At 36.6% G+C, this 14,281-nt stretch overlaps 1 protein-coding gene across 3 annotated transcripts; it reads right to left on the minus strand.

Moving 5' to 3' along the window:
- Positions 1–918: 918 nt before the first annotated feature.
- On the minus strand, positions 919–13,911 carry LOC127156382 (L-fucose kinase). 3 transcript variants are annotated; one of them, XM_051099198.1, is made up of 23 exons: positions 13,709–13,911; positions 13,204–13,355; positions 10,086–10,136; positions 9,886–10,008; positions 9,696–9,768; positions 9,466–9,563; positions 9,285–9,365; positions 7,593–7,712; positions 7,346–7,517; positions 6,931–7,037; positions 6,739–6,840; positions 6,449–6,622; positions 6,263–6,336; positions 4,440–4,798; positions 4,148–4,364; positions 3,908–4,074; positions 2,942–3,169; positions 2,671–2,814; positions 2,347–2,466; positions 2,011–2,198; positions 1,834–1,933; positions 1,543–1,766; positions 919–1,292 (listed from the first exon to the last, which is right to left on the minus strand). In XM_051099198.1, exons 1-23 carry the CDS (start codon positions 13,788–13,790, stop codon positions 1,191–1,193), a joined length of 3,258 nt encoding a protein of 1,085 aa, XP_050955155.1. In that variant the 5' UTR covers positions 13,791–13,911; the 3' UTR covers positions 919–1,190. The 3 variants fall into 3 exon arrangements, with proteins under 3 accessions (XP_050955155.1, XP_050955156.1, XP_050955157.1); XM_051099199.1 differs by lacking the exons at positions 9,696–9,768; positions 13,709–13,911 and having other exon boundaries at positions 920–1,292; positions 13,204–13,291; XM_051099200.1 differs by lacking the exons at positions 10,086–10,136; positions 13,204–13,355; positions 13,709–13,911 and having other exon boundaries at positions 921–1,292; positions 9,696–9,818; positions 9,886–9,947.
- Between the last annotated feature and the right edge of the window lie 370 nt (positions 13,912–14,281).

A 14,281-nucleotide genomic window follows, 5' to 3' on the forward strand; every position in this document is an offset into this window, starting at 1 on the left:
TGAGATAACATGAACTAACACTGAAGTTATATTTTTATTAACGAATAATAAACATTATTAAACGCTATAAAATGCATTGTTCATTGTTAGTTAACTCTTCGTTAACTAATATGACCTTATTGCGTCTTACAAATATAATGTAGGCTAATGTTTACTATGAGTGAACAGGTGATTATTTTCAAAAGAATAAATGCTTACCGAAGTCCATTTTACTTCAGTCGGAGTTTCACAGTAGGCTACATTTAAATTCCACCAACAGGCTAGTAACCTTTACTTTCAGTTTACTTCCAACCTGTTTGACCGTAAACACTAACTTTACACCAGTCAGCACAAGGAAGTGTCGAGAACACTTAAGGAATGTGAGATTGTCTATGCCCATTGATAATGGAAGACCTAGCCTACTACACAACCTAAAAACAACCTAAGCCAATCCCTTCATCACAAATTAAAATTAAATATAAGTGGATACATTTGTTTAAAGCACTCAACAAGCTATAAACATGAGATGAAATCAATAGTTTTAACCTGTTATCCTAAAGTCAAAGCTCAGCGATAAAATATTTTCAGGTACAAATGACAAAACTATAATGATTAACTTTATTATTAAAGTTAAAACTTAACTAATATTTTACACTTTGGACCTAAGACTACAAAGTCTCATAAATAAATACAAAGCTTATTATACACTATTATTATATTATTACACATATTATTGTACATGTTATGTGTAAACACTTGTTGGACATGTGTAAATTTCCAATAGCAGAGCTCTGCAGTGCTCCATTACCCTCACAGCCTGCTAGTTCTGGCCAGATGCATAAACATAGACTGTATCTTAAGAGTTATTCTGAACAACTAGTAGTTAGTCCAGGAGATTATACCAATTTATAGATGCCTCTTTAGGAAGTAGGCATGTTATTTCATCATTTATTCTTCATCAAAGTACTTGTATTTTAAATACAGCCAATAAACAAGTATAAGATCCAAAGAGCAGAGTACAACATGACCACTTTCTTAAAATAATAGTTTATTAAATTTAGTAAAAAGGAAAGAAAATCTTTCCAAGTATTTTTATAGATTCAGTATAATTCCTCAGGAAAGAGAAAAGTTAATATGAAATACAAACACTAATAAGTGACACATTTACAGAAATAATACCAATTTAATTGTTATTTACAAGGCACTCAGATTTATGTCATCTGCTGTTGTTCAGGATGTTCAGAGCTCTTCTGAATGATTGAGATCCCATCCATATCCAGCTCCACTGAATGAACACTGAAGGAACCAATGCCCTGTCAAACACAACAGCAGGACCAACAACACTCATTTTACATAATACATTTTACTCTAGCCATTTATGTTTTTCTGTTTTACTTATGGTTAAATTAAAAGTTAGGTAATTAGTTTTTAGAACAGTAAACACACACACAGGCCTTTCATAAACCAGTTACTTCACAGTTTTGACAGTTTGTAAAGGTTTAAAAACAACCATTCTTCACATGTTCTTGTTCTATAGTGGTTGAACCAGTTTCTCTCACTCACCTGTATGTTTGTGAGAATCTCTCTCACTGCTTCCTTCTGCTGTGGCTCACGGGTGAGTAAGAACAGGAATCCTCCTCCTCCTGCTCCTGCCAGACTCTGTCCTAAACTCAGCGGCTGAAGTGCATTCATCATCGATCTCACTGCCGCCGGCTCACAGCCTGGAGCCATCAGCTTCTTCTGCTGCCAGTATGTGTCCATACAGTGTCCCAATATGACGAGAGATCCTGAGCGAGAGAGAGAACCAAAAATAAAAGAGTCAACTGAAATATTATAATAATGTTTTTCTTTTACCCTTTCTGCAGGCTTCAGCACATTCCTCTGCATTGGTCACCAGCTGCTCTGCATTCTGTACGATGGAAGGTAAACGTGCATACCAGCTCCGCACCACGTCCTGCACACACACAGTCATCCAGTAAAAACACAAGACAACGTTCATGAAGTCTGACTGTCACCATCAGTCGCTCATACCTGCAGGAGGTTTCGTGCTAAACGTGTCTTTCCAGTGTAAACCAGGAGAAGATGCTGCTGCAGGACGGACAGGAAGTCTTGAGTCAGAGAGAGCTGTTCTACTTCCACTCTCAGCGGTAATTTAGCTGCAGATCGGGCCAGTTTCACTCCTCCAAACAGCCCACCAACCTGGTCCTGCCATCCTCCACCTGAAACACAGCAACAAAAATACAAAATACCTTCAAATTCAGTTTGTTAAACTCCTGTTTGATCAAGCTTCACATCCCAGTAAAACCTTATAGTACTCAAGTAATGACGTGATACATCCCATTATGGGAATAAAAGCATTTCTCATACCAGTGGTGAGTATCTGCTCCAGGTAAAGAACATCATGAATGAGAGAGTTTGTGTCGTAGCTCCGTCCTGTACATCTGTATACTGCTGCAAGAGCTGCACCTGCCAGGATACTGCTGGTGCCTAGAAACACATACACACACACATATACAATTTAATGATTTATATTATATTATATTATATTAATTAATACATTGTCTAGATGCCATTATATGTCACAGTTTTGTCTTCTGTTCCCATTTGTATAGGAGATGTCTTGTGTGATAATCCAAAACTACTACTGCACATTTAAACAGTGAAGTTATGCAATCAAATTCATTTACACACCGAGACCAGATCCATGTGGCAACGTAGACCAGCTGTGGATCTCCAGTCCACCACCCCAGCGCTGTAACAACTGCTCTTTCAGAGATACAGAAGACGATACACACACCAGCTCACTGCACACACACACCGCTTTTAGCAGAGCACCTACAACACAAACGCACAACTTAAAATATTTACAGGTATTTGTACATTACGTTCAACATCAAAACATTCATAATAATGTGTTGTGCACTGTGTCAGATCCCACATATGTGAACACGTGTCCTTTCACCTGGAGCGTGAGGTTGGCAATAGTCTTCCAGGTCAGTAAGATCCTCACAGAGTGTTTCTGTGGAGATGCTGCAGGCCGGTTCACCGCTGGTACTGACCAACAGCAGATGAGGCTCTGGAACACGCCGAACTCGAGCTCCAATCGGCCGTTTTCCATCCACTTTAATGGCCACATTGACCACCAGTCCACCATGTTCAAACGCAATAGGAGGAGTGTCACTCCAGCCACCTGGTGAGGTATCCAAACACACTTTCAGCACACAGTCAAAGACCGAAGGAAACCTAAATACTTTTGAGCTGAATTTTACTTGACAAGAAGAGAAATTCACTGAACTGCATTTCAAAGACATTCAACATAGGAAAGGCATTTTGGAAAATTAAGAATGCTTCAATTTTAGTCAACAAAAGATAATTTTTTAAATAGAATGACATATAAACTAAACACATCAGCACTACTGTTGAAACTAAATGTTTTCTTTAACTGTAATGTTGTAATGTTAACTGAAATGTTATAACTTTTTATATGAGAATATATTTTAAAATGTAATTTATCCCTGTGATGCAAAGTTGAATTTTCAGCATCATTACTCCAGTTTTCAGTGTCACATGATCCTTCAGAAATCATTCTAATATGCTAATTTGCTGTTCAAAACATGTCTTATTATCATCAATGTTGAAAACAGTTCTGCTACCTAATAGTTTTGTAAAAACAGATGCATTTTTATTTAGGATTCTTTGATGAAAAGAAAATTCCAAAGAACATTGTTTAATTAAAATAGACATTTTTTTGTGACATTGTAAATGTCACTTGAGCAATTTCAAAATGCAATTCTGCAATTAGTTTAAATTCAAAAACTTAACTTCCATTTGAAAAGGGATTATTGTGTCAACTCCAAATGCCACACATCACTGTCAAACATAAACACAGAACTCTTTGATCAGCTGAAATGAAGAAATTTGTTTTCACCTGACAGATCCAGTCGAGCAGGACATTCCACTTCCTGCCATTCGCCCATGGGCGGCATCTCTCCTTGACCAATGAACACAAACTCACGTGCTGACATAACTGCTTTCCGCAGCAGTATCTGTCCCGCCCCCTCATAATGCCTGGCGGCTCTCACCAACAAATCTGGTCTTTAAACAACAATGACAAATCAGAAATTCTTCCTTTACAACAATCAGATTTATACATTTTTAAAGTTCTGACCTGCTGAGCCAGTGTTTTCTTTGACTGGCCAGTTCTTTGACACCTACAGATAAGTTTCCCTCTTCTAGAAGCTTAAAAGCAGAAGCCCATGATGGATTCGCTGCTGGTCCACTACGCAAACCACCTTTACCCTCACCAGCCACACAGCCAAGGACGTCAGCGATACAGGCGAGACAACGAGCTGCTACTCCAAGATCACCACCGCTGCCTGCAGCCACTGAGAAAACAGCAAAATCATCAGTATCCTCAAAACTCAACACATGCAAAGCATTCCTCATCTTTTGCTCCTTACCAGAGTCTAGTGCTTGCAGCAGCGCCTCCTGCTGGCCAGCAAGTGCTGCTGCTCTAAAGAATGACAGTAGACTGAGACCCATGTGGCCCTGCAGAGTATCTACAGCTATCCGTCGACCAACACTGAAGAACAGCTCTTCTCTCCAGCGCAGCTCTGCCTGCTGGTCCGTCAGGATGAGAATATCCCTGAGCGAGAGTCTCCAGGCTTCCCTCCAGTTGTCCAGCCTTCCAGTGCCACCCAGGAGCCAACAAACACCCTCTAGTCCAACGTGTCCTGAGTGTGGCATGAACACAGGGAACAAGCGGGCGTCCAGCAGACAGCATGACTCAGTCCTATTAGTTCCCCAAAGGTACTGAGGCCTTTAACACACACATACAGTATATACATTTAAAGTCAAAAGCTTACACACACCTTGCAGAATCTGCAAAACATGAATTTATCAAAATAAGAGGGATCATACAAAATGCATGTTATTTTTTTTATTTATTACAGACCTGAATAAATTGCTTTTGATGATATTTCACATAAAATACATTTATATACAGTCCACAAGAGAAAATAATAGTTGAATTGACCCCATTCAAGTTTACATACACTTGTTTCTTAATATTGTTCTTACCTCAGTGATCCACAACTGTGTTTTTTTTTAGTTTAGTGATAGTTGTTCATGAGTCCCTTGTTTGTCCTGAACAGTTAAACTGCCTGCTGTTCTTCAGAAAAATTCTTCAGGTCACCTTTTGTGTATTTGAACCCTTCCCAACAATGACTGTATGATTTTGAGATCCATCTTTTCACACCGAGGACAACTGAGGGACTCATATGCAACTATTACAGAAGGTTCAAACGCTCGCTGATGCTCCAGAAGGAAAAACGATGCATTAAGAGCCGGGGCAGTGAAAACTTTTTAACAGAATGAAGATGTGTACATTTTTCTTTTTTACCTAAATATCATATTTTTTTCATTTAGTACTGCCCTTCAAAGGCTACAGAAGATACTCACTTGTTTCTCAGAAGACAAAATAAGTTAAATTTACCCTGATTTTCAAATTCAAAAGTTTTCACCCCCGGCTCTTAATGCATCGTGTTTCCTTCTGAAGCATCAGTGAGCATTTGAACCTTCTGTAATAGTTGCATATGAGTCTCTCAGTGTGAAAAGATGGATCTCAAAATCATAGTCATTGTTGAAAAGGGTTCAAATACAACAAGAACAACAGGCAGTTTAACTGTTCAGGACAAACAACGGACTCATGAACAACAACAACAACAACATCAACAACAAAAAAACACAGCTGTAGATCATTCAGGTAACAACACAGTATTAAGAATCAAGTGTATGTAAAATTGAAAAGGGTCATATTTATAAATGCAACTATTATTTTCTCTTGTGGACTACATGTAAACGTCTGAATCTTATTCAGGGGTACGTTTCCCAAAAGCATCGTTAGCTAACTATGATCGTTATTTCCATTGAACTCTATTGGTAACGACGGAACTTGCGACCATGGTTGCTTTTGGGAAACGCATCCCAGGTCAGTACTAAATAAAAAAATAACATGCATTTTGTATGATTTCTCTTATTTTGGTAAAATAATTAACATTTTGCAGATTCTGCAAGGTGTACGTAAACTTTTGACTTCAACTGCACGTTAGACACGTCGTATGAAATTGTGACAACAAAACATGCAAAAAAAATTAATCATGATGTCACTTAGGCAGCCTCTTACTGTAAAGGCAGGTGGTTTTTGGCTACAATAGTCTTAAAAATACAGTCAACATTTTATCAAAAGTCTGACTACACAGGTATGATAGTAGAAGTTTCTTACTGTATTCCAGTCCGACTACAAAAATCACTCCATTTTTGATTAAGGAATGATGCATTGACATCATCAGTGCAAGCCTGGGTGGAGATAAAAGGAGAATATAATGAATAAAACTCTTTTGTTTGAATAAAAATGCCTGCTAAATGAATAAACAAAAATGAAAATGTAAGAAAGGGGCTCTCACTTCACCTCTAAATTGTCATGAGCTCCAAAAGCTGTGTACACTGTTAACTTTATCTCTCCCAAGATCACTCGATGACCCTGAATGATGATGTCACTGGACAGGGGTAGACGTTGGATGCAGGATGAGGAGGTCAAATCAAGCCCTGACAGCAGACACCCAGAATGCACCTCAACTGGACCCTGTAATTGACATTGGCACATTTTGATAACTATTTTTCAGGCATGTGATCAGCTAAAGAGAGCTTTGATTGCATATCTTTAAATAGTTGACAAAGATTAGTTAAGACCCTCCAGACCTGTAGGTGGCAGTGCTGCACAACAGCTCCTGCTGACACACGAACATCTCCTTCTAAAACGCTATTAATCACCCTGCTGCCTTCTGACACAGACTTCACATCCTTTGAAATGGAAATAGTTTTGAAAAATAAAATTAAAAGATTAAAAAAAAAAAATTAAAAACCGAGAGAGACGTCCACAACATTTCCCACCTGAATATGAGAGAGAATCATCGTCTCCGTTCCAGTTTCTGTCAGACGAATAACATGTTCTCGTCCCGACTGAGTCAAATAATCATATCGACCATCTGGAATGTACACTGGAAACCGACACAGACTATGTTCAGTTTAACATACTACTCTATACTTACTATGTCTTTAATATTAAGTATGCATACTGTGTAGCCTACATATAACAAAAAATTGCACTGTATAGTATATAAAGGATATAAAAGTGCACATTGCATTTATAAAGTATGAAAGAGCACACTATATGTAAACTGTATGCAGTTTAGCCATTTTTTAAATAGTATGCAATATCCAGTATATACTATGGTATACGGTAGGCTAGTATTCCATTTCCAAACAGACTTTTTAACATAGAGGCAAAAATATAGTGAAACAGTACACATAGAGATGGAGGATCCCCTGAGGGTCCTCCACAGCACAGCGCGGCCGCTCCTCACTACTGCCCCCTGAGGTCCGGAGGGTGAGGTGCAGCCTGTTCTCTCTCCATTGATGAATTCCTGCTCTGTCAGGTCAGCGCAAAGGCACACCAGAATATCCAGAAAGAGAGATATCTGCAAGACACCAAGAAATGTGGGAGGGAGAGACCAATCAGAGAATTATGAGAACTATATTGTGTGTGTTTTTACCTCAAGTGGTGGAGCTCCTGAATCCATGCCAAGATATGTACAACCGTCCAATGGTGCCATAACATGAGTCTGTAAGAGTTTCTCTGCAACAGTCTTAGAGAAAAACACTGGTCCGGACACCTGAACACAGCAGAAACACTTTTAGAAAGCATCCCAAAAACAGCTCAACATGCAATAAGGCTTCCAATGCACCTTTAAATAAAGTAAATATATATGCTTTGTTGTTATATTGGCCATTCTACAGAATTGGTGCAAACTGCTGTCCCACAGCCAAAAAGCACATCTAAAAAGCATTTAATTATTATAATCTTAGAGGTTTACTAAGATCCTTTTATTATCTATCAAAACCCACAAAAATATTTAAATATCAATAAGCTTAATATACATAAAATCATCATCTAGTGGGTACTTGCAGTTGGGAAGTTGTGAGGCTGTCCTGAATACTAACCCTTAAATTTCAACTCTGCTTCCATTGTTGTTTTTAAAGACATATTTTTGATTTTTAAAACAGTAACTTAACAAAAAATGTTTGTAAATTATGAAACTATGTAAAAAAAATGTGCCCTGCATTTTCCTGTAACTCCCAAAACAGTGTATTTTTTAGTCCATTAGCTGAGACTGATTTTAACTACATCCCTACATTTATGATCAGGAAATATTCCTGTGTCCCTCTCTCTCCTAGCTACATGTTGAGTAGATAGGCCCCATCATTTTGAGGTAAATGTGTTCAAAAGTATGAAAAATCTGTGTCACTACCGCACACTATTTTTCTATAATTAAACACTTTTTTTGGGAGTTATTCCATAACATTTTTTTTTTTTATATGTGTACAACTGTTCAGAACTGTGCTAGCTAACCATGTGCTGATTAGCATCTTTGAGCTAGTTACAAAAGTATCTAAAACTGTCACTACCAAAACAGTCACAACCGAAACATTTGGTGAAATTTCAGTAGTGACATCTTAGTTTTTTGGGGTGTTAACTTATCAAATAAAATAAAAGCAAAACAAAAGGGAACACATAATCCTTTACTTGGGGGAAATAGATTTTTTTTAATACAGTTATACAAATTTTAGTATGTTTTAGTAGTGTTTAGTATGCGAGTTAAAATTCTTTAATGTGATGTGGTTGCTACCAAAATGTGCAGTCACAACCAAAAGGTGATGTTTTGTCAAAAATAAAGTATACTGAATTATCAACTAAGATGTTACAATAGTGTTTGGTTCAGTGTATATTCAAACTAATGAATCATTAAGTTTGAAATCCGTATGATCAACTTTTTGACTTTTACAAAGAAAAATTGGATTAAAAATACAACAAATCTCATAAATCACACTTGAAATATTGTTAAAATTGTAATTGTTATTGATTTACCTCTGAAAAAATTGTAATAAAAAAGCAAAAAAAATTAAGCAAAATCTTAATAGGTCAATATAACTCCTAGTTATTTAATTATACATTATAGTGTTTCAGTAACAATTTTGGGATAAGGACAAATATACTAAAATGTTCTGAAAATACAATATGAGAATGAACTGCACAATTACTAGAAATGTGTACCTTGGATATTATACAATTTGCATACATACAAAATTTGTGAAAAAAGACAAAATTTTTCAAGACGTTTGAACCAGTTCTGTACAATGGCCCATATGCATGTATAATGCAACAGATAAATCAAACAAATTCATACCAGAGGTACTTTCCCATCAGGCAGTGCGGCAGAGCTGATCATCTCCTTTGAGCCCTTATAGATAATGTTACGTACTCTGGTCTGTAAAAGCAAGAGAAAATTCTCAGAAAGTTATATACAAGTGCATAATTTACAAAAAATTACAAAAAAAAAAAAATCAACGTAATTTTGAATAACGCACCTCTGCATCAGTGACATAGACGCCATGATTAACAGCAAAATTAACGTCACCTGGCAGCGTCACAACCCGAACCCCAGAGAACCCATCCCATGAAATCACTGTAAAGAAAATCAACAGAAGATAATAACAAAGTCTTTCTGAAGTGTTTCTGGATATGCTAACTGCTGATTTGTACAAAGAAAAGGCAAATGCTTCTTGTTTTGCATTAGATTGTATAAATGTGTGCTCACGCTGTTGTGTTGGAATATTCAAGATCATATCAGTGCCGCACACCCAAACGCCTGGCGGAGAACCAGCGCAAATCTGAAACAGGATGTTTCACTAAACAGGCGTTTGCTGAATAAAGCACTCACCTATATAGAGAGAGTGGTGTATGAATTCATGTATGTTTGTGTGTGCATAACTGTGTGTTCTGCTCACCTTTGTGGACAGACAGTCCAACAGCAGGTCTAAACAGCAAACGGCTCCTTCTACAGCATCTGATCTTTGCACGGGCATCCAGCAGAAAGCCCTGCTGCAGCCGTCCCATGGGAAATCTCTGCCCTAAAAACACACATACACCTATTACCACAAGTTGAAGAATCATTTTCATCTAAAATTCTTTTTTTTTTATTACAAACCGTGTGAAGGATGAGAATATGAGCTTCATCCAGAACATCTGCGTTCACCACCTAAACACAAACACACATATTTAAAGGGTTAGTTCACCCAAAAATGAAAATTCTGTCATTAATTACTCACCTTCAAGCCGTTCCAAAGCTGTAAGACCATCGTTCATCTTCGGGACACAAACTAAGATATTTTTGATTAAATCTAAGAGCTTTCTGACCCTGCATAGATAACAATGCAACTACCACGTTCAAGGCTTGGAAAAGTAGTAAGAACATTAAAATAGTCCATGTGACATCAGTGGTTCAATCTTAATTGTATGTGTGCAAAGAAAACAAAAATAACTCTTCCATGTCAGTTGCACTGCTGTCTATTCAGGGTCAGAAAGCTCTCAGACTTCATCAAAATATCTTAATTTGTGTTTTGAAGACGACTGAAGGTCTTACTGGTTTGGAACGACATGAGGGTGAGTAATTAATGACAGAATTTTCATTTTTGGGTGAACTGTCCCTTTAAGGGAGTTCAAGTATGTTTCAGGAGAAGATCCTTAGATCCTATACAGAGAAAACTGTATTCTGAACATTTATGATGAACAGAGAAATACTACAGTGCTGGATAAGCAATAGAAATTCTATATACATTGATTCTTTAGATTAAAATCATAATCTGGGAACAAGCATAGTAATGAGAAAATAATAACATCATTTTACCATAAAAGATAAAATACTTTAATAGACAAAATATTTAAGTTTTAAGGTTTTTTGAGGATCTTATTATTCTTATTATTATTTTTAGAAATACAGTGGCGCCCACTAATATTGGCACCCTTGGTAAATATGAGCAAAGGTGGCTGTGAAAATAAATCTGCATTGTTTATCCTTTTGATTTTTAATTCAAAAAATTTAAGAAATTCTAAACTTTCATTGAAGTAGAACAATGGAAAGTGGGGGGAAAATCTCAATCTCATTATGAAATAAATGTTTTATCTCTAGTTCACGTAGCCACAGTTATTGGCACCAAATTACTGCAATGTCTTTTTCCCAAAATAACCTTTTTGAGTTTTTCTCCAATTATGCCTGATGTGTTTGGAGATCATCCAGTTCCTTCATCCAGAATCTCTCCAGATCCTTCAGATTCCCAGCTCCATGTTGGGGCTGCTTCTCTTCAGATCACCCCACTCATTTTCTACAGGGTTCAGGTCAACGAACTGAGACGGCCATGCAGAAGCTTCATTTTGTGCTCAGTGACACATTTTAGTGTTGATTTTGATGTTTGTTTTGGATCATTGTCTTGATGGAAGACAGAGGCAGTCAGGTTTAGATTTATCTGTTGGTATTTGATAGAATCCATGATGCCATGTATCTAAACAAGACGTCCAGGACTACTGGCAGAAAAATAGGCCCACAACATTAAACATCCAGCAGTATATTTAACTGTATGGCATGGGGTACTTTTTATCCCTGTTTGCACTAAACCCATCTGGTGGGATTGCTGACAGAAACCTTTCATCTGACCATAGAAGCCAGTCCCATTTGAAGTTCCATTTGTGTCTGACAACTGAATATGCTGGAATTTTTTTTTGTTTGTTTTTTTTTTTTTTTTGAAACCCCTTTGAACAACATGTGGTGACGTAGGGGCTATTTGATATATTTTTTAGGCTTTCTGACCCCAAGATTGAACTAATCTCTCCAATTCTCCAGCTGAGATCCTTGGAGAGTGTTTAGCCACTCAAACTCTCCTCTACAGTGTGCATTAGAACAATATAGACACACACCCTCTTCCAGGCAGATTTGTAAAACCTCTTTAATTGATTGGAACTTCTTAATTATTGCCCTGATGGTGGAAATGGGAATTATCAATGCTTTAGCTATTTTCTTACAGCCACTTTCTATTTTGTGAAGCTCAACAATCTTGTTCTGTACATCAGAACTATGGTTTTACTCCTTGTGATAGATGATTAGGGGAATTTGGCCTTTGTGTTCCTCATATTTACAATCCTGTGAAACAGGAAGTCATGGCTGGATAATTTCAGTCACTCTGGTGTGCTACACAATGTAAATATGAATGAATTTCTAGGGGTGCCAATAATGGTCGTCAACATGCATTGGAGAAAAACATTTATTTCATAATGTGAGTTTCCTCCCACTTTCAATTGTTTTACTAAATTAAAGTTTCGAATTTTATGAATTTTTTGAAAGAAAGACCAAAAAGATATATGATGCAGATTTATTTACCAAGGGTGCCAATATTAGTGGGCGGCACTATAGTAAATATATATATATATATATATATATATATATATAGTATAAACATAAATATTGTTGAATGCTATTACAAAAAAAAATAAAAAATCTATTTTATTCAGCAAGTATGCATTAAACTGATAAACAAATTACATAACGTTACAAAATATTTCTATTATCATTATTATTAATTTATTTATTTATTTGATAATACAGCAAAAACAGTAAAATATTGAAATATTTTTACTATTTTAAATAACTGTTTTCTTTTTGAACATATTTTAAAATGTAATTTATTCCTGTGATTTCAAAGCTGAATTTTTAGCATCATTACTCCAGTCACGATCCTTCAGAAATTATTCTAATATTCTGATTTGCTGCTTAGAAAACATTTATTATTATTATTATTATTATTATTATTATTATGTTGAAAACAGCTGAGTAGAATTTTTTCAGGTTTCTTTGATGAATAGAAAGTTTAGAAGAGCAGCATTTATCTGAAATAGAAATCTTTTGTAACATTATAGTTGTTTTATCTTCACTTTTTGATGAATTTAAAACATCCTTGCTGAATAAAAGTATTAATTTAAGCTGTCGATTCATCAAAGATTCCCAAAAAACTGCACCACAGTTTCCACAAAAATATTAAGCAGCAAAACTTTTCAACATTTGTAATAAGAATTAGCAAATGATCATATTAGAATGATTTCTGAAGAATCATGTGACACAAAAATTCAACTGTGCATCACAGGAATAAATTGCTTTTAATCTGCTTAAAGCATCTTAATTCTATCTAATTTGGATCCTTCAGGTTCAAAATATCCCTTTGGCAATCCTGCACATATCCTTAAGGATCCTTAAGATCCTCTACAGTAATGTGACTCACGCTGTATCCAGCTCTAGCGCTCAGGTGCTCTGCAGCCACCAGCAGAGCATTCAGTGTAGCTCCGCCGCTACCCAGCCGGGCGTGAGGGTCAGGAACGGTCAGCAGCAGGGCATCAGCAGGGAGAACACCACGCTTTTGACGCACCTCCAGCTCTGAGACATACACAGACCTCCATGAGATTTAACTACACCTGGTCTGGAAATCTGTTAATGTGAGACAGACTCTATATACAACAAGTCATGTGATGGTTTCATGGTCCACTGATGGCATCAGATTATAATACCATGGTACTTTGGTATATAATATGTCACCTAAATTCATGTACTTAATTCAAGACACTTTCAATAATAAAATGCCAGAGTTATACCACCATAGTACTCTTTGTAATTATCTATGCATGTTTTAAACTGTTAAAGAAAACAACAGTTGCAGAAAGTTAACGTATATAAATGCTCTTTCTAATAATTCATAACAAACATACGATGTGAATAACTGATAAACTCACCTCTCTGGAAAGCATAAACACTGTCTTTATGTTGACATGTGAGCACGATAACAGTCCACTTCAGCAGTCCTTCATCTGCCATCCTAGCGTGCTTTATTTGTTGTTACGTGACCAACAAACTTAGTGATATCTGATTCTTGAACGAATCGTTTCTTGACCCGGTTCTCAGTAAGCAACCGGTCGTTATTATAAACGAACTGAATCGAACATTAGTTCCGGGTTGATGACGCAAGCCGCACAGCCGAAGTAGCACGTCCGACTCGAAAAGAAAACTGTCGAAGTTTGCCGAAGATTACCGAGGATACTGAGTGATTTGAACGGGACTCAAACAAAACGTACTGGAAGTACGCTTTTGACTGGATTAATTAAACAGGCCTACGTTTTTTATTAAAACATAGAAAAACCTGAATTTTACTATGGTTTATCGCGCATGCAGATTAAGTTAAGATAAATCAACGAGTTTATAAAAATGGTTTATTCTTTTTATAGTCTTATGCCTTTAGAAAGATTTTCTACCCACCTTTCCTTCCCGAACACAACAGCGTTTTAGTGCCACGTTAAAAAGATAAAACA

Source organism: Labeo rohita, chromosome 25, assembly GCF_022985175.1.
Source record: "Labeo rohita strain BAU-BD-2019 chromosome 25, IGBB_LRoh.1.0, whole genome shotgun sequence".
Lineage (NCBI taxonomy): Eukaryota > Metazoa > Chordata > Actinopteri > Cypriniformes > Cyprinidae > Labeo > Labeo rohita.

What these genes read in the sequence shown, in the direction of transcription:
- LOC127156382 (XM_051099198.1), bottom strand. Translation starts at nt 13,790, where the DNA reads ATGGCAGATGAAGGACTGCTGAAGTGGACTGTTATCGTGCTCACATGT. An exon ending in AGAAAACACTGGCTCAGCAG is followed by an intron (nt 4,075 to 4,147) that starts GTCAGAACTTTA and finishes TGTTGTTTAAAG; the next exon opens with ACCAGATTTGTTGGTGAGAG. An exon ending in TAGCACGAAACCTCCTGCAG is followed by an intron (nt 1,934 to 2,010) that starts GTATGAGCGACT and finishes GTGTGTGTGCAG; the next exon opens with GACGTGGTGCGGAGCTGGTA.